The 20,116-nt window shown below is 36.5% G+C and overlaps 1 protein-coding gene across 1 annotated transcript; it reads right to left on the reverse strand.

The window, feature by feature from the left end:
• Positions 1-8,947: 8,947 nt before the first annotated feature.
• On the reverse strand, positions 8,948-18,937 carry LOC127080468 (ABC transporter F family member 5). The gene is made up of 9 exons (XM_051020787.1): positions 17,967-18,937; positions 17,148-17,489; positions 15,564-15,704; positions 15,293-15,472; positions 15,025-15,180; positions 14,497-14,598; positions 14,280-14,408; positions 9,465-9,569; positions 8,948-9,357 (listed from the first exon to the last, which is right to left on the reverse strand). The coding sequence occupies exons 1-9, from the start codon at positions 18,822-18,824 to the stop codon at positions 9,262-9,264; spliced, it is 2,109 nt and encodes a 702-aa protein (XP_050876744.1). The 5' UTR covers positions 18,825-18,937; the 3' UTR covers positions 8,948-9,261.
• Positions 18,938-20,116: the final 1,179 nt, after the last annotated feature.

A 20,116-nucleotide genomic window follows, 5' to 3' on the forward strand; every position in this document is an offset into this window, starting at 1 on the left:
TACGAGAATTGGATTTGATTGAATAGTTCTGAGATCTTAGTTTGGTGTGTGAGATGACTCCTAACAATGTGAATTTGGGTATGCTAAAGCTGACTAGTGGTATTCTTGAAGATATCAAAGAATGTCATAAACTCGAATTGGGATTGATTGACCGGTTAGTGTTGATAAATCAAGGTAAAGAGGTAGATTTCATAATTAATGGGAATGAGATCATGAGGTTCCGCGATAGAGTTTGTGTGTCATATGTGCTAGAGCTTAAGAAGAGTATCTTTGAGGAAGGTCATAGAAGTGGTTTGAGTTTTCATCTCGGTGCTACCAAGATGTACCAAGATCTTAAGAAGATGTTTTGGTGGCCAAGTATGAAGAAGGACATTGTCGAGTTTGTGTATTCTTGTTTGACTTGTTAGAATTCGAATATTGAGCATCAGAAGTCGTCTGGATTAATGCAACCATTGAGTATTCCAGAGTGGAAATGGGATATCATTTTTATGGATTTTATGACGAGGTTTCCTAAGACTTCTAAGGGAAGTGATACGATTCGGGTTGTGGTGGATAGACTGACTAAATCGGATCATTTTATTCTGATAAAGATCAGTTATTCGTTTGAGAAGCTGGTTGAGGTTTATACCGAAAGGATTGTCAGTTTGCATGGTATTCATTTTAATATTATTTCAAATAGAGATTTAAGATTCTGGGAGAGTTTGCAGGAAGCCTTGAAAACTAAGTTGCAGTTGAGTCTTATGATACTAAGGTGATGCCCACACACACTAAAACTGGTTTTAAATCTTCATATTTTTGTAAATTATTCTAAAAGAAAAATCTAACAAGTGTTTAATCGATTAGGAAGCAATCATGATCAATTAGGAAAACTAGACTCTCCGTCTAATGGAATAGATCTTTCATTTAATAATTTAAGGAGCTTGTTCAAATCATAATAAATTAGAAATCCCTTTGATGGATTAAGATGCATGAGATTGAGATTTCGTTTTTTAGCTTAGTTTAATTGATTATCTTGTCATTTTTAATCGATTAGGCACCGTTTAGCCTTGTGGATTGTTGCCTCTTTTAGCTAAAAAATTTATAATATAAAGGAGTGTTCTCGTCACTTCGAAATCATGAATTTTTTAAATTATCTACTCTCTTATCTCACTCACAATTATTTTCTTATCAGTTTTATTCGCTAGAAATTTCCTTAATGCTGAGAGATTGAAAAGCTTCATCTAAAAGTTGTATTTTTTTGTTACTATATTGAATTTTTTTATTCAATAACTTAATTCTCTTGTGTTTTTATAATAGACTTGAAGGTTGCAGGCTAAACCGGCGAAAATCTTGGTGTAAGATTGTGTGAATGAACAGGTATAATCTTCTCTTTTCTATTCAACTTCTTATAACTAATCTCACAACGAGTTTTAGGACTTTGAATTGTTGTCTCATTCACTATAAAACTACCCATGGGTTAATCTAAAGGAAATTCAACCTCGCAATAGTGTTGGGGATGATATTGTGGTCACATGGATACTAACCAACAACGTCGAGACCAACTGGACTAGTGGGGTGGTTTAACATAAGTTGGATTGTCGAAGTAAGATTAACACATGATTACTATATAGTGACTTAATTACTAAAAATTTGATGCATGTTGGAATCAACTTAGATGGAAAGTATATAATGATAAATGCACAATAATTTAGAATAATAAGATGGAGTATTGTTGCACAGTAAGGTTACGAAAGAAGCTTTACAACAATTTATTAGATTAATTACGAAATTTTTGAGATTAGTTACAAAGTTTTTTATAAAGATGTGAACTTATAACTGAAATATAGTTGAATGCAAAACTTATATAATATATATATATATATATAATATATATATTATATATATATATATATATTCATGTGATATAATATCACATATTATAAAATGAAAATGATTTTGAAAATATTGATCGATGAGTTGAGCTAAACTTCCAATATGGTATCAGTCACCTCCCACCAAAATGGTACTTTGAAAAGAAGGTGTAATAACATAGTAGAAATGGGATTAATTATTCTTGCTCATGCTAGTCTCCCTATTCAATATTGGGATCATAACTTCACTGTAGTAGTTCATCTCATAAACAAACTCCGTGTCTGTACAAGTAACATAGGATTTTTGGTTGGCCGACAGATGACAAATTGATCATGAAAAAAAGAGTTAGACAAACATTAGGATTACCAAGGCGACCATCCACGTGTTTGAATTGATCTCTAATACTTGGGATTACCTATCGAAGCTTATCCTAGGAAACTCCAAAGTTGGGAACCAGTGAAAAAAAGTTTTTCGTCCTAAAATAATCATGCTTCATCAATGGGGTTGAATTGTAATGCAAAATTCTATTGTCTTCTTTACCTATCTCAAACTATAATGTTTGTGAAGGCAAGCTTCCTACATGATTTTGATGAAGATAATATTTCAAGCTCTCCATATCAAAAGAAGGAAAAAGAAAGATCCTATCAAAATTATGCTCAAGACTTTCACGGATCAAGTTAAGGTATATGAAATTCTTGACAATACACTCTTAGTGCTCAAAAGTTTTTATCATGCATTGTGTGCTCATTATAAAACTTTTTCTATCATGACTTTTGTTTTAAATGAAGTTTAAAAACATTGCATATTCAAAAGCATTTTAACTTAGAAAAATTTCAATTTTTTGTCCGGACCAATCGATTGGTCCTGTATGTCAATCGATTGATCAAACATTCTGTTTTAATATTTTTCGCTTTCAAAGTTGAGCCACGATTGATGCCTTGAAGCAATCGATTGATCCTAGTGTACTTTTCAGTTTTTGGCCTATGTCAATCGATTGGTCATATGAGTCAATCGATTGATGCTGGGAAATTTTTGAAAAATCTGAATTTTATTTCTTCACTCTTTACACCATTTCATCATAACCTTTCATGGCAAGCTTTGCATCAACGTTTTTTAGAATTCTCTTTAACCATTGACATGTTATGTAGAAAGTATGCATTCATACTATAAATACTCTTTATATGTTCATTTCATATTTATCTCTTTCAATCAAACTACAAAATCTCTCTGCATTCATCTTCATCTAAATTTTCACATACAGATACTTTTGAAATATATTTTCATATCATTTTCTTCAAAAGTATTCTTGAGCACTTAGAGAGTATTTTGTCTTGAACCTTCATATTGTGAAAGAGAAGAAGATTCTAATCAATTGATTAAAATCTTGTCCACTATAAATATTCATATTCATTCAAAATTACTCTGTAAAATCCTAAGTACCAAGGATTGTTTGGTATTAGGTGTGGTTGATTATCATCCAGGATTTTTGGAGATAAGTGTCAAGAAAAGGAATGATTGTTTTCTTTTCTTATGATATAAGTTTTCAAGAGGATTGTTCTTGATCACTTAGTTAGAGGCTTGTTTAGGAGATCTAACTATAATAAAATCCCTTACACATTGTAAGGGGACTGGAGTACTCTCAGGTTGTGAGGGGAATCAGTATAATTCATGTCGTTCTTTACTTTCCGCACTTTACCGCTTTCATCATCTAATCAATCCAGAAAAGAAAAGAATCCATTATCCATCAAATCAGAATAAATTTTCTAAAGTCCTAATTCACCCCCCCCCCCCCCCTCTTACGCTCATTCCTAACTTACATTTGGCATCAGAGCGGGTTTTGGTAACTTGCTCCACAGATCCAGACGATGGCTTCCGCAAGCGCAAACCCAGTGTTTAAAGATGGAGGTAGTAGCAACAAACCACCTCTATTTTCTGGAAAATATTTCGACTTCTGGAAAATCCGCATGAAAGCACATTTATAAGCACAAGGAGATGGTATCTGGGAAACCGTAGAAAATGGTCCGCATAATCCAACGAGTGTGGTCAATGGTGTTAGCACCCCAAAGATCAAAAGCTCCTATGATGAAGACGATAAGAAGAGAATACTTATTGAGAAGAAAGCCATCAATATTCTTCAAAGTGAATTAAGTATGGACGAGTTCTTCCGCATATCTCAATGCAAATCTGCAAAAGAAATATGGGATACTTTGGTGGAGACTCACGAAGGAACCACTGAAGTTAAAAGATCCAGATTAAACACATTGAGTCAAGAATACGAAATGTTCATAATGCAACTCGGAGAATCCATTGTTGCTTTGCAGAAAAGATTTGTTCACTCAACGAATCATTTAATTGCTCTTGGGAAGTCCTTCACAAATGATGATCTCAACCTTAAAGTGCTAAGATCCTTGACGAGAGAATGACAACCTAAAGTTACAGCTATATCGGAGAAGAAAAGGTTTTCTACAATGACGTCCGCATCATTATTTGGAAAACTCCAAGAACATGAACTTGAACTTGGACGACTTGAAAAGCATGAAAATCAGGAAAAGAAATCCAAAGGAATTGCTTTGAAAGTAGAATCAAAGGAAGAAAAAGATGAGGTCGCATTGGAGGAAGATGAAAACTTAATGCTCCTTGTTAAAAGGCTTGGTAAGTTTTTTGGTAAAAATGACAAACCTTTTCAGGCAAAAAGAAATAAACATTTCAGGAAAAGGGAGGCTTCCACTTCCACACAAGAAGTCACATGTTATGAATGTGGAAAACAAGGTCATATAAAGCCAGATTATCCGAGACTCTCGAAGAAAGGTGGCTTTAAAGGCAAGAAGGATTTCAAGAACAAAAAGGCGTATGTTGCATGGGAATATAATGAGATAAGTTCTTCATCCGAATCAGAGAGCGAAGAATGTGCAAATTTAGCATTAATGGCTTCACATCACTCCGACGATGAAGAAGATGAGGTTAGTAGCAACTATTCTCTTTTCGATAGTGATGCACAAGGTGCTATAAATGAACTTCTTAAGGAATGCAAAATTCTATATAAAACAATATCATCTCAAAAGAAAACAATTTTATCTTTAGAAGAAAAAATCGTGACAATTGAAAAAGATGTCGATGATGAAAAATAAAAGATGATTAGTGAAAAACAGAATTTTGTATGTAAAAACTATGAGTCACTTTCTTTCCAAATTTTCCAATTAAAAAGAGTTCTTGAAAGGTATGAGAAAGGAAAAATTGGATTGGAAGGAGTCCTTAGCCAACAAAGATATTCAAATGATAAAAGTGGTCTTGGTTACTCAAAGTTTTCCAAACCAAGTTCTAGTAAAATTGTATTTGTTAAAGCTAATGACCAACCATCCAAAGAGAAAGTAAACAAGCCTAAAGTTGTTCATCACTATCCTAAAAAGAAAAGATTTTCTAAAAATAAATCTTATGTTCCTAGATATAGAAGCAACTTTGAACCTACTTGTTTTTATTGCGGAATAATTGGTCATACACCAAATGTATGATATGTTAGAAACTTCAGCATAGCAAATGGGCATTATGTATGGGTAAAGAAAGACACTAATTAAGAAGTACCCAAAGCAATTTTGGTACCTAATAAAACTTAATTATGTTTTGTAGGTATGCTTGAAAACCACATCAAACCTTTGGTATCTTGACAGTGGTTGTTCCAAGCATATGACGGGAGACATTAACAAATTTTCAAATCTAGCATTGAAGGCCAAGGGTTATGTCACGTATGGTGATAATAACAAAGGGAGAATTATTGGCATAGGAAAAATTGGAGCACCACATTTCACATCCATTGAATATGTCCTTTATGTCGAAGGATTAAAGCACAATCTTCTACGTATTAGCCAACTTTGCGACAATGGCTTCAAAATCAAGTTCACCAAGGATGAATGCTTGATTGAAGATGAAGTATCTCATGAGATAAAACTCAAAGGTACAAGAATTAATAAAATATTTATGATTTCCCTTGATGATGTTTATTTGAAGGTAAAATGCCTTATGGGGAGCAATAATGAGTCATGGATGTGGCATAAAAGATTCGCACATATCCATATGGAACACTTGAATAAACTTATAAAGCATGATCTTGTTATTGGTTTGCCCAAGATAAAATTCGTCAAAGATAGACTCTGTGATCCTTGTCAAAAGGGAAAACAAACCAAATCAACTTTCACAAGATAAAATTCGTCAAAGATAGACTACTATAATTGTTGCATATGGACTTATTTGCTCCACCAAGAACAAGAAGGTTCATAGGTAATGTATATGCTTTAGTTACTGTCGATGATTTCTCTAGATACACTTGGAATTTCTTCTTAGTGCAGAAAAACGATGCATTTAAGGCGTTCAAGAAATATGCGAAGCAAATCCAAAATGAGAAATCTCTAACTATTGCCTCCATAAGAAGCGACCATGGTGAAGAATTCCAAAATGCCTCCTTCAAAGAGTTTTGCGAAGAACGTGTAATATTTCATAATTTCTCGGCACCAAGGACTCTTCAACAAAATGGAGCGGTGGAGAGAAAGAATAGGTCCACAAGTGACCTATTCTTTCTCTCCACCACTCCATTTTGTTAAGGAGTCCTTGGTGCCGAGAAATTATGAAATATTCAATGTTCTTCGCAAAACTCTTCGAAGGAGGCATTTTGGAATTCTTCACCATGGTCGCTTCTTATGGAGGCAATAGTTAGAGATTTCTCATTTTCGAGTTGCTTCGTATATTTCTTGAACGCCTTGAATGCATCATTTTTCTGCACTAAGAAGAAAGTCCAAGTGTATCTAGAAAAATCATCAACAATAACTAAAGCATATACATTACCTCTGAAGCTTCTTGTTCTTGATGGACCGAATTCGTTCATATGCAACAATTGTAATGTCCTTGTAGTGGACACCACATTCTTTGATGTGAAAGTTGATTTGGTTTGTTTTCCCTTTTGACAAGCATCACAGAGTCTATCTTTAACGAATTTTATCTTGGGCAAACCAATAACAAGATCATGCTTTAGAAGCGTATTCAAGTGTTCCATATGGATATGTGCGAATCTTTTATGCCACGACCATGACTCATTATTGCTCACCATAAGACATTTTACCTTCAAAGAATCATCATCAAGGAAAATCATAAATATGTTATTAATTCTTGTACCTTTGAGTTTTACCTCATGAGAGACTTCGTCTTCAATCAAGCATTCATCCTTGGTGAACTTGATTTTGAAGCCCTTGTCGCAAAGTTGGCTAATACTTAGAAGATTGTGCTTTAGTCCTTCGACATAAAGGACATTTTCAATGGATGTGAAAGATGGTGCTCCAACTTTGCCTATGCCAGGAATTCTCCCTTTTGTTGTTATCACAATATGTGACATAATCCTTGGTCTTCAATGCTAGATTTGAAAATTTGTTAATGTCCCACGCCATATGCTTGGAACAACCACTATCAAGATACCGAAGGTTTGATGTGGTTTTCAAACATACCTACAAAACAGAATTAAGTTCTGTTAGGTACCCAAATTGCTTTGGGTCCTTCTTAATTAGTGTCTTTCTTTACCCATACATAATGCACACTTGCTATGCTGAAGTTTATAACATAGCACACGTTTGGTGTATGGCCAATTATTCCGCAATAAAAACAAGTAGGTTCAAAGTTGCTTCTATATCTAGGAACATAAGATTTCTTTTTAGAAAATCTTTTCTTTTTACGATACTGATGAACAACTTTAGGCTTGTTTACTTTCTCTTTGGATGGTTGGTCATTAGCTTTAACAAAGACAGTTTTACTGGAACTTGGTTTGGAAAACTTTGAGTAACCAAGACCACTTTTATCATTTGAATATCTTTGTTGGCTAAGGACTCCTTCCAATCCAATTTGTCTTTTCTCATACCTTTCAATAACTCTTTTTAATTGGACAATTTGGAAAGAAAACGACTCACAGTTTTTACATACAAAATTCTGTTTTTCACTAATCATCTTTTGTTTTTCATCGTCGACATCTTTTTCAATTGTCACGATTTTTTTTCTAAAGATAAAATTGTTTTCTTTTGAGATGATATTGTTTTATACAGAATTTTGCATTCCTTAAGAAGTTCATTTATAGCACCTTGTGCATCACTATCGAAAAGAGAAAAGTTGTTACTAACCTCATCTTTTTCATCGTCGGAGTGGTGTGAAGCCATTAATGCTAAATTTGCACATTCATTGCTCTCCGATTCGGATGAAGAACTTATCTCATTATCTTCCCATGCAACATACGCATTTTTGTTCTTAAGATCCTTCTTGCCTTTAAAACCACCTTTCTTCGAGAGTCTCGAACAATCTGGCTTTATATGACCTTGCTTTCCACATTCATAACATGTGACTTCTTGTGTGGAAATGGAAGTCTCCCTTTTCCTGAAATGTTTATTTCTTTTTGCATGACAAGATTTGTCATTTTTACCAAAAAACTTACCAAGCCTTTTAACAAGGAGCATGAAATTTTCATCTTCCTCCAATGCGGCCTCATCTTTTTCTTCCTTTGATTCTACTTTCAAAGCAATTCATTTGGTTTTCTTTTCCTGATTTTCATGTTTTTCAAGTCATCCAAGTTCAAGTTCATGTTCTTGAAGTTTTCCGAATAATGACGCGGACGTCATTATAGAAAGACTTTTCTTCTCCGATATAGTCGTAACTTTAGGTTGTCATTCTCTCGTCAAGGATCTAAGCGCTTTAAGGTTGAGATCATCATTTGTGAAGGTCTTTCCAAGAGCAATTAAATGATTCGTTAAGTGAACAAATCTTTTTTGCAAAGCAACAATGGATTCTCCGGGCTGCATTATGAACATTTCGTATTCTTGACTCAATGTGTTTAATCTGGATCTTTTAACTTCAATGATTTCTTCGTGAGTCTCCACCAAAGTATCTCATATTTCTTTTGCAGATTTGCATTGAGATATGCGGAAGAACTCGTCCATACTTAATGCAATTTGAATAAAGAAAAATAATGTTAAACATATGAAATTTTGATTATATTTACTATGCACAAAACAATGATATAACTGGTCAGTTGCTTTCGTTTACTACTCATGTCATGAGTCAAATAAATAGCATATAAGGTCCAAAGGATGCTAAAGATTTAATTGCTAAAAATACCATGATGACATGGTGTACGGTACAGTGAATCGGTTTGTTTTTAGTAACTGAAAACCAAATAGTTGTTGAGACTGCAACTTTTACCCAGATTACAAATGCTATGAACAAGCTTTTCTATATTCTAATCAATTATATCCAAAGTTAGTCCATTAAGATATGATATATACAACGGCAGTAGCTAACTCAATACACTACTTCACCTTCTATCCTCCCCACGTGGTGAATAAGTCTAAAGACTGTGCTCTCCTTATTAAGTGTGATGGAATGGATTGCTCAATTCCATCTCTTTGAATTTTTTGCACCTTTAGACTTCTGTTTTGCTGCCTGAAAGGCCTGCATCTTTTGCTTCTTCCTTGCTTCTTTCTCAGCCTGATTTTGCAAATGAATAAATAAATTGAATTTATAATCTATCCTAGAAGTTATTCAATGGTAATACCTTTCACCACCTCATTCAAATGGGGTTGACAGAAGTTTACCTTGGACATCTTAGATTTGGCTTTCAATTTAGGAGCTTTGTCCTCAAGCTCAGCCTGGCGCTCAAGCTCTCTTTCCCTAGCATCAACATTCTTCTCCAAATAATACTGCAAATTTTCAGATTCAAACTTGTTAGAAGCCTATAAGATCATGCAGTATTCATTATTTACAAAACTGGATAAGATTATTTCCCTGGAATATAATCACTCAATAAAAAAACGGGTTTGGAATATGATCACAAAATTCCCATTAACATGGTAAATTACACTCTAATTATTTAGTCACGGTACGGCCTTAGGGAAAATGGAACAGATATCCAGTGAAATTTTGATTATGAATATCTAAAATACAAGACAAGGTTATCTGAAATAAACACAATAGATCCTTCCTTCCCGCCAGTGAGGGCTTTATAGCAACAGTTTGCTCCTTAGTTTTAGTTTTAAAAATAAAATTAAAAAAAAACTATATTTGACCCTCTCAAATCAAATCCTATTTTATCATTTCGATGGTCACGGGCGTATTCAGTATCATTTTGACCTTTGACCTCGTGCACACGCACACGCACTTTTATTATGGTCTGTTAGGGACCAAGTGAATGAAGATGGACCGGATATGGAAGTGACCAATCATATTGGGCCTAAGAGTGCTAAGACCGAGCAGGTTTATTCTAGAAGGAAAAGAGGATCTCACAACATGTGATAGCTATGAGGTGGCAGAGAGAGAGAGAGAGTAGTGGCCCTAGCCAATACCGTTAGACTGTAGCATAAATGATGTGGGAAGAGAATTGGGATCTTATCTTAGAAGAATCATAGAGTAATCATTGGATGGAGCATAGCTCTACGGCAGTTAGATCATTGAATCTTCTGTAAGTTCTCTTACAATCATACAATAAACAGTCATTATTTTTCATGAGTCTCTATTCTTTGTCTTAATTTTACCCTTTTTTTGTTAGAACCTAACATTGGCCCGACCTACCGGATCCGTAGAGGGAGCCAATGAAGGAAACATCAGTTGATGCCGCCAAAGAAGAAAACAGTAGCAAACATGGAGGCGAAGATTGCAGATTTGGAGCAAGAATTATCGTTGATGAAGGTTGCTTCTCTGATTCCATCGCAGAGGTTCAACAAACGGCGAGGGAGAATCAAAGAGCGTTGATGCAGATGATGGAGAAGGTTCTGGGAAAGGTGAGTGAAGTTGAAAATGGTGTCTCATCGGCTGTAAACGATGTTGTTACCACAAACTCACCGGTCACATCATTGAAGAAGGTTATGACAACCACAAAGTTGCAAGGTGAAGCTCTGGATGAATTTAGAAGGTCAGATAAGAAGGTGGAACTATCGGCGTTCTCCGGCGACGATCCGGCCGGATGGATATCTAGAGCAGAGATTTATTTTCGTGTTCAAGACACGAGCGCCACAGTAAAGGTGGGGTTGGCATAGTTGAGCATGGATGGGCCAACCATCCATTTCTTTAACTCGTTGTTAGAAGAAAACCCAGATCTGACATGGGAGGAGCTCAAGGTGGAGCTACTAGAGAGGTATGGAGGTTTGGGGGAAGGAGACGTTTATGAGCAACTTACATAGATTTGTCAAAAGGGTATAGTGGAAGACTATATACAAGAATTTGAGTGTCTAACGGCTCAGATTCCAAGGTTGCCTGACAATCAGTACATTGGGTATTTTTTGCACGGATTGAAGGACGAAATCAGAGGTAGGGTTCGGAGTTTTGTGGCGATGGGACCACTTACGAGGAGTAAATTACTTCACGTCACCAGAGCAGTGGAAAGGGAGATAAGGAGTGGGTCGGGTTGGACCCGAAATCCGAAAATAGGTGGGTTAAACCGGGTTAACCCGGGGAGACAGGGAGGTACGGATTGGGTTTTTGTCAAAGGGGGCCAGAACAGTGGAAATCATAATGGGTTTGGGCCTAGAGGTGTTAATGGCCCAACTAGTGAATCCAAACATGGTCCTGCAGATAAGAGGAAGGGGGTGCACGTGAGAAGGGATTTACCCATTTGTCTTATCAAGAGCTCATGGACCGGAAGAAAAAGGGCATGTGTTACAAATGTGGAGGCCCATATCATCCTCTCCATTAGTGCCCCGATAAGCAACTTCCTATCATGATTGTGGACGAGGAGGAAGGAGGAGATGATGAAGCGAAGTTGTTGGCGGTAGAGGTGGATGAATCTGAAGAGGAGCAGGGTGGTGAAATGAGTGTTATGGGTCTCTTTGAACTAGAAGAATTCCAGTGTGACAAAGTTCAAACACTCAAACTCAAAGCAACAATCAATGGTGTATCGGTGATGGTGTTAGTTGACAGTGGGGCTACGCGTAATTTCATTGCGAAGTCCATGGTTCAGAAGTTAGGGTGGCAAGTAGAGACCACTCCAGATTTTAGAATCAAGTTAGGTGATGGGTTCCAAACCATTACCAGAGGAAAATGTACGCAAGTCTTATTCAAAACTGGGGAAATCACTTGTGAAATCAAGGCTTATCTATTTGATTTAGATGGGGTGGATGTAGTTGTGGGTATGGCATGGTTGAAATCTTTGGGATGAAAGCAAGGGTACAAGCTTATGTGAAGGTTTGTGATGTTTGTCAACGACAAAAGTACTTAGCTATCACACCTGGGGTTTATTACAACCTTTGCCCATTCCTTCAGCAGTATGGGAAGAGGTCTCAATGGATTTTATCACAAGTGTACCAAAATCCCGTGGGTTTGAAGTTGTGTTTGTGGCAGTAGATAGGCTGTCAAAATATTGTCATTTCATCCCTCTCAAGAGACCTTATACTGCAAGAACAGTAGCTGAAGTCTTTGCCAGAGAAGTTATAGGACTTCATGGTTTACCTACAACAGTTGTTAGTGACCATGATCCCCTGTTCATCAGTAATTTTTGGATTGAACTTTTCAGGTTGCAGGGTACTACTTTGAAGATGAGTTCAGCTTATCACCCGGAAACGGATGGCCAAACGGAAGTCGTCAATCGATGTTTGGAGATTTATTTGAGATGCTTCATTGCGGACCAACCAAAATCCTGGCTATCTTGGGTTCCCTGGGCAGAGTTTTGGTTTAATACAACATTTCATGCGTCCACGGGGAGCACACCTTTTAAGTTAGTCTATGGAAGGAAACCTCCAGTTATTACGAGACTCTTGCAAGGTGAAACAAGGGTGACTGCAGTTCAAAAAGAGTTGGAAGAACAAGATGAAGCACTCATGCAGCTTAGAGCTCATCTTCAAAGAGCTCAAGACCGTATAAAGTATTTTGCAGATGAGAAGATGAGAAGTGGACAGAATCCAGTTTTAGTGTTGGAGAATGTGTGTTCTTGAAGCTACGTCCACACAGACAGCAATCCGTAGTATATCTAGGATTAATGCTAAATTGGCAGCTAGATATTCTGGTCCATTTCAGATTGTAGAAAGGATTGGAGTTGTTGCATATAAGCTTAGATTACCTGAGGGATCACGGGTACATCTAGTTTTTCATGTTTCTCTGTTAAAAAAGGCAATTGGAGATTATGCAGTGGAGAGTGAATTGCCCCCAAGAAGAAGTTGAAGGGAGCTGTGTGGAGCAGGTTGTGCCTAAAAGAGTTTTAGCCACACATTTCAATGGGCTAGGAGAGTAGAGAGTTAAACAAGTTTTAATTCAGTGGACTAACAGGGTTGTGGATGAGGCTACTTGGGAAGACATGGAGTCCATAACAAATCAATTTCCTGAAATTAACCTTGAGGACAAGGTAGCTTTTCTAGAAGGAAGTATTGTTAGGGACCAAATTAATGAAGATTGGCCAGATGTGGAAGTGACCAATCATATTGGGCCTAAGAGTGCTAAGACCTGGCAGGTTTATTCTAGAAGGAAAAGAGAATCTCACACCATGTGATAGCTATGAGGTGGCAGAGAGAGAGAGAGAGAGTGGTGGCCCTAGCCAATACCGTTAGACTGTAGCATAAATGATGTGGGAAGGGAATTGGGATCTTATCTTAGAAGAATCATAGAGTAATCATTGGATGGAGGGTTGTTAAACACTCCATAGGAGCATAGCTCTGTGGCAGTTAGATCATTGAATCTACTGTAAATTCTCTTACAATCATACAATAAACAGTCATTATTTTTCATCACTCTATTCTTTGTCTTAATTTTACCCTTTTCTGTCAGAACCTAACATTGTCCCAATATCTTTCCACTCGTGTGATGAAAGACTGCAACAGATTGAGCAAAGGATCTAGAAGACTGATTGCTTTAATATTATATATTTTACTTTTGGAATAGTAAAAAAAACTAAAACTAAAATCCAGATATGTTGGTGAAAAAGTCCAAAGGCCAATTACAAAGAAACCAAAGTAGAACAGAATGCATCAGGAAGAGACCAATAATTTGGAATTGGAATCAAAACGAAGTGAGGAAATCTATTGAAATCTAGGGGGGGGGGGGGGGGGGGGGGGATAAAAAGAGTTTAATAGTTTTACTCACTTTATAGTACAATGAGAGAAATGAGACTAGTCATAAACAAGATCGCCTAGAAGGGAGTAGAGCAAATAATTAAGAACATTGAGGATTGAGGGAAGTCAAGTATTTAAAATCATCTGTAGCATCTATATAGTACCAAACATCCAAATACCACCAAGAATCCAACTAAAAACATGTTTACTACTAAGGATCAATAGATTCCTATAACACAATGTATCAAGATTAGAGAATAAAGTTCAGTTAACATGTTTCAAACCAACACTAAATCCTTGGGAAAAAAGTATATTCACACATTCAATGGACAGTGGAATAGGCAACGGCGAAGGAAAGGGGAGGATCGATTTACTTACACTGTAATCTCCAGCATAATCCTGTAAATTGCCATCTTTAACTTCAATCACTCTATTAACTATCTGCTTAATAAAATACCGATCATGAGATACAGTGATAATAGTTCCCTCGTACTCGTTTATTGCCTCCTGATATTAGAATAATAAATCATCAATTAGGCTGATGGATGATAGTAAACATTAAATACAGAGAAATGTAAGAAAAAATGAGACAAACCTCGAGCATTTCTTTAGAAGGTATATCCAAATGATTGGTTGGTTCATCCAAAACAAGGAGAGTTGATGGTTTTACCATGAATTTGCAAAAAGCCAGCCGTGCCTGGTAAAACAATAGATAATATAAGCCCCAGATAGTTTTGCATCATATGCATATTTAGTGAGAAAGGTTAGAACATTGCAACAAAACTAATGACACTATTGTTACATCCAAAGAGTACCATGGAAGCACAGTAAAAATTTAATTAAAGTATATATATATATAATATATATATATATATATATATATATAATATATATATTATATATTATATATATATATATATATATATTCAAAGGAAAGCAAAACAATATTTTCAAAATGTTTTTTGCATTTATCAACAATTTCATCTATCTGCAGATAAAGAGGCAATTCTCCATTAAAACTAATTACAAAAAACTTGATGTTGAAAAAAACATTTCAATCAATAAAAAAGCTTGAATGCTAACTGAATGTCAGCTGGAAAAGAAAACACAGATCTTAAACTACCTTCTCGCCACCACTCAATAGCGAAACTTTACGGTCAAGCATATCAGATTTAAAATTACAACGCCCAAGAAGTCCTTTAATATCATCACTCCTCCAGTCCTCTGCAGCTTCCTCTACTGTCTCAAGCACTGTCTTTTCCAGATCAAGTGCTTCAGCCTATAAACTAAATCAAGTCAGCACTAAAAATATACAGGCCACATAAAAGTTTTGAAATGAAGAATTGGAACCGATTGCACCAGTCAGCATTTCCTCGGTTGAAGTGGCGAACCTGATTTTGCTCAAAATAGTTGGGTAATACATTATGCTCCCCAAGTATAACTTCACCGCTGATTGGCTTCTCTAAACCCATAATCAATTTTAGTAAAGTACTCTTGCCACATCCATTTGGACCAAGAATAGCAATTTTTTCTCCCCTTTCAATTGTAAGATTTGCCTTGTTGAAAAGTATCTGTCACATAAAAATTCGATCAGATGATGTCTTTAACATTCAACCAAACATTTTAACACTACTTCTCTATAAAAATACCACGCTAACTCACTTTATCCTCAAAACCAAAATCCAAGTTCCTAACTGTTACAACAGATCTTCCACTGCTTCCACGAACAGGGAACCTGATTTTCATTTGTTTCCGTTCAAATGGCTTCTGTACTAGTTCCTCTCCCAGAAGTTTTTCCAATTTCTGTTATCACACATACAAAAGGAAATTCTTTTAAGCAAATAACATAAGAACAACAAAATGTTTTTATTTACAATGTGGAAGGATGCATTGCAATTTGCAACTATTTCAGTAGTTAACACAACTACCATATTTTTAAATCATTTAACCCTCCATTCCTTATTATACGCAAAAATTGACTTTTTAGATTCATTGAACAACTGGTGTATTTAAACTATGTATAGACCTCATACACCAGTTATTCAATGAACCTAAAAAGTAAATTTTGCTTATGCTAAAGAACATAGAGAGTATTATTTAAGGTCATTTAAACTTTGTTAGACATAAAATTGTTCATGAACTTTCACACAAAGCTTTTAAAAGATTAGGGACTTGACCAGGTAACAAATCTTCCATAACAAAGTGGCTAATATTGATAGTTCGACCCATGCTACTCCATTTTTTAACTAAAAACTTGAATAAGCACACCAAGTAGGGTGAGCTTGTGCATTTTCTACGCTTCAAGTTCAATAAGCTTTTCTATGAGGGGTGTGATAGTGCGTGTGGCACAGCCTTAAAGAATGCACAATATTTGCAGAGATGCTTTAAAGAGTGGGACAATAAGTGAGCTTAGGGCAGTGAAATAAGAACATAAGAATACAGAAAATTTGCAAATCAGAGCAATGAAACAGGTGAACCTTATACAGCAACAAGAATCAAGCAAGAACAACACTAGAAACAAAGCAAAAAATGAGCCACGACTACACAACTCAGCAAACAGAGCAGCTTTGCAGATAGACATAAGAGTGATGCTATAAAGAAACTTGGGAAGCAAAATAAGAACACAGGAACAAAGAAAATGCTTGAATCAAAACAATGAAGCAGATGCACCAAATATCGCAGCAGCTCAGAACACAGATGCGTCAACCAGAGCAAAACTGGACCCAGCAATGTGCACTATTACAAACACTGGCTGGTAAAGAGAGGCTTCACTTTGATGTGTTGCATGGTATGAAATGAGCAGCAAGTTTTTTCTTTTGCAGCGGGGTAGTAAGTAAAAAACCGCCGCTGTCATTGGCATTCGGTATTGGGTGACAGCTATCTATTTTGTCATTAAAACGTATTGAAGATGTATGAGAAAAGTATTGAGAGTTTTTAAATGATAAAAAAGTTAATAGGATACTTTTTGGATACGTATCTGACGTGAATTGGTATCTGGTACACTGATTCTATTATGTCTTTGAAGCATCACTATATGGGTGTCATAGCGGTAGATAAATAAATTCATGAATCTTGACCCTTGTGATTTTGAGAGAATTTGTTCTTGACCAATTTAACGAGTACTTTGACTTGTTAACCTTTTGTACAAGCAATGTATTTTTTGAAAATTTAGTACATGCAATGTCTTTTTTGGAAAAAATTGTACAAGCAATGTTATATCTAAATTAAATAGTTGATCACATATACCTTCTCAGCAGAAGAAGCACGGCCAGAACTTGCTCCAGCACCTAACCTACTTATCAACTCTCTTGTCTGTTCAATTTCTTTCTGCTGCTTCTCCCATGCAGCATACTGTGTTTCAATCCAAGTTGCCTTTGAAAGTATATACTGAGAATAATTTCCCTCAAATGTCCTGGATACACCGATTTCAGTTTCCACAATTTTTGTACATAGTTGATCGAGAAAAGCCCTGTCGTGGGAAATGATAACCATTGGCACATCCTGCATGTTAAGATATTCCTCAAGCCACTCGATGGTATCAAGATCAAGGTGATTTGTAGGCTCATCCAACAATAATAAATCTGGTTCCTGTACATGAAACCAAACTGTCATTCTTTCCGGCAACACTTCCCCATTCAAATGCACATGATCGACATCAAAGATTTATCAATATGCACATTGCAAAGTAACATTGGTTATAATGAGCATTAGAGCATATGGTTAACAAAAGGTGCAGCCTAAGGAGTACCCTTTATAGGCTTATCATTTAAAAATAAATGAGTAGTAAAGATTATCTTCCTAATTGCTAACCATAATCATTCATTTTTTTAGTAAAATTCGAAGGTCATCTATAAGGGACCACCCTAGAATCACCATCTCTCAACAACAATGCAATTTGCAATATCCTACACATATGTAGCACCGCCACTTTCGACTAAAGGCATGGCATGTTCAGTCCCCAATACCGACGCGACAGTATCAGTGTCATATTTGGTGTGTGTGCGCGCTTTTTTCATAACCCTGTACAAAATATACTACACAATAGCAGCATGTTGTATAATATACCTGAAGTAAAATCTTGCCTAGACACATCCTCATTTGCCATCCACCACTAAAAGAAGCAACCAACCTATCAGAATCCTCAGTACCAAAACCAAGTTCAGGCATCAACTTACTTATCTTTGAATCAACAATATCCAAATTCACAGACTGTGCTCGTCTCTGAAGCAAATCAAACTCATCCAAAAGCCTCCCCATCAAGTCCAAATCATTAACAGAAGACTCAAGCGCCTTCTGCACTTTCTCCAACTTAGTAGCAACCTCCATTTCCTCTTTGAAAGCACTCATAAACTCCTCCCTCACAGTCCTACTCTGTGACACCTCAAACTCCTGGCTCAAAAACGCAATTTTCATATTCTGTTTAGCCTTTATCACATTACCTGAATCCGGTTCTTCGAGACCAGCAATAATCCTCATCTGCGTCGTCTTCCCCGCACCGTTAACACCAACCAAACCAACTTTCTCCCCCTTTTTCACTTCCCAATTAACTTCCTTCAACACCGTAACACCCTTATAGGTTTTCCTGATGTTTTCTAATTTCACACCGGATGAAACGGTTGAAGCACCGTTACTTGATTGCTTGTTGCCGCGTTTTTCTTTAACTGAAGGTTCGGAAAATAGAGACTCGATGTCGTCTTCTGCTACTGGAGTGTCGTCGACGGCGGCTACGGCGGATAAACGCGAAGTGTAATTAGGTTTTTTGGAGGGAAAGAATCGATTGGGGTAAACTAAATTAGTGTTTGTGTTGATGGTGTTGGGCTTGGTGCTGAGATGAGTGTGGGTTAGGGTGCGTGGTAAGCGTCGTGAATCGAGAATAAATGCTCCGGTGAGGTCAAGGTGGTGAAGCTTGGAGGCTAATTCCATCGTTGATAGATGATCAGAAGAAGTAGAGGCAGAGAAGAGAGGAAATGGGGAGCGAGAACGAAAAGATGATACGATAGTTCTCCTACCCCACAATGTTGTAAAATTCAGCGGCCAATAGAATATATGGAAGTTTTTCCCTTTATTTTATTTATTAATTAGCACTACTTTTTTATTTAAGTGCAAAAGAAGAGGACGAAATCAGAAATATAATATTTTTTAAAAATAAATCTTTTTGGGGGATTTATAAACCTAGATTTTAGGTCAGACTATGGGTGGAGAATCAGTTCCTTTTCAATTGTTTGGCTATCATGTTAGAGTATGGAAATTGAATCTCCGAGCTAAAAGAGCAGTTTCTCATGTTCATAGGAAAAAATGGTTTCTTTCTCGAGAGAGTGGTAAAGATCAGCTCCTTCATAGACACGTGGATTGACATGTTTCCCTTAAATAATCCTTAGATGGACGAGTTGATGGGTCAGAACGAAAGATCATAGAACACGACTAGAACTCCAATTATCATTTATGATGCTTTAAGTTGACTGCAATATGGGTTGTGTTCTTCTATGGTCCAACTAAAGTTATCGGTCCATGTGGTAATCTTGGGTTCGGGTCATGCGATCTAAGTCATAGTCGGGAGACCCGAGATAACGTACGTTAGATTCTTTCCATGTCTTTAGGTTGCTTTTTTCTATGCCTAATACAGTTATCCTAATTCACAGTCTCTCAAGCACGAGACATCGGAAGGGATGAGTGATTTAAACCATGTAGAAGGTAATTTCTTTTTCGGCAAGAATTGTAAAGTTAAGTCCCTCAAGAAATACTTGAAAGGCAAGTCCCTCACACGAGACTTGAAAGACGAGTCCATCAGGCGAGACTTGAAATGTGAGTCCCTAAAGCGAGACTTGAAAAGTGAGTCCCTTACGAGAGACTTGAATGGAAAGTCTCTTATATGAGACTTGAAAGGCGAGCTTCTCATGTGAGACTTGAAAAGTGTTGAGTCCCCCCATACAACTCTTAGGCTTTTGCTTTCGTACTATCTATTTTTGTTATCCCGTTAGAGGGTTTTGTATCATCGCCCTTATGGGTCTTTCGATGATGATACTCGCGCCTTTGGCGGTATGTTTATTGATTTTGTGTTATCATTATTGTTTTATTTATTCCTCTCACTTATGAGTTTTATGGGTTGGTGAATACACTCCATGAGGCTTAATCCTGGGGAGCAATGATAATTTTCAGTCTTGACTTGAATGATGTGGACCATTAGGTCTGCCTTGAATCCTCGTCAACAAGCAAAG

Source organism: Lathyrus oleraceus, chromosome 5 (assembly GCF_024323335.1).
Source record: "Lathyrus oleraceus cultivar Zhongwan6 chromosome 5, CAAS_Psat_ZW6_1.0, whole genome shotgun sequence".
Taxonomy (NCBI): domain Eukaryota; kingdom Viridiplantae; phylum Streptophyta; class Magnoliopsida; order Fabales; family Fabaceae; genus Lathyrus; species Lathyrus oleraceus.

Coding starts and splice junctions, on each gene's coding strand:
- LOC127080468 (XM_051020787.1), bottom strand. CDS start 18,824: ATGGAATTAGCCTCCAAGCTTCACCACCTTGACCTCACCGGAGCATTT. Junction 15,705..17,147: donor GTGCTTCTTCTGCTGAGAAG/GTATATGTGATC, acceptor GTGTGATAACAG/AAATTGGAAAAACTTCTGGG. Junction 14,599..15,024: donor TATTGAGTGGTGGCGAGAAG/GTAGTTTAAGAT, acceptor TTGTTTTACCAG/GCACGGCTGGCTTTTTGCAA.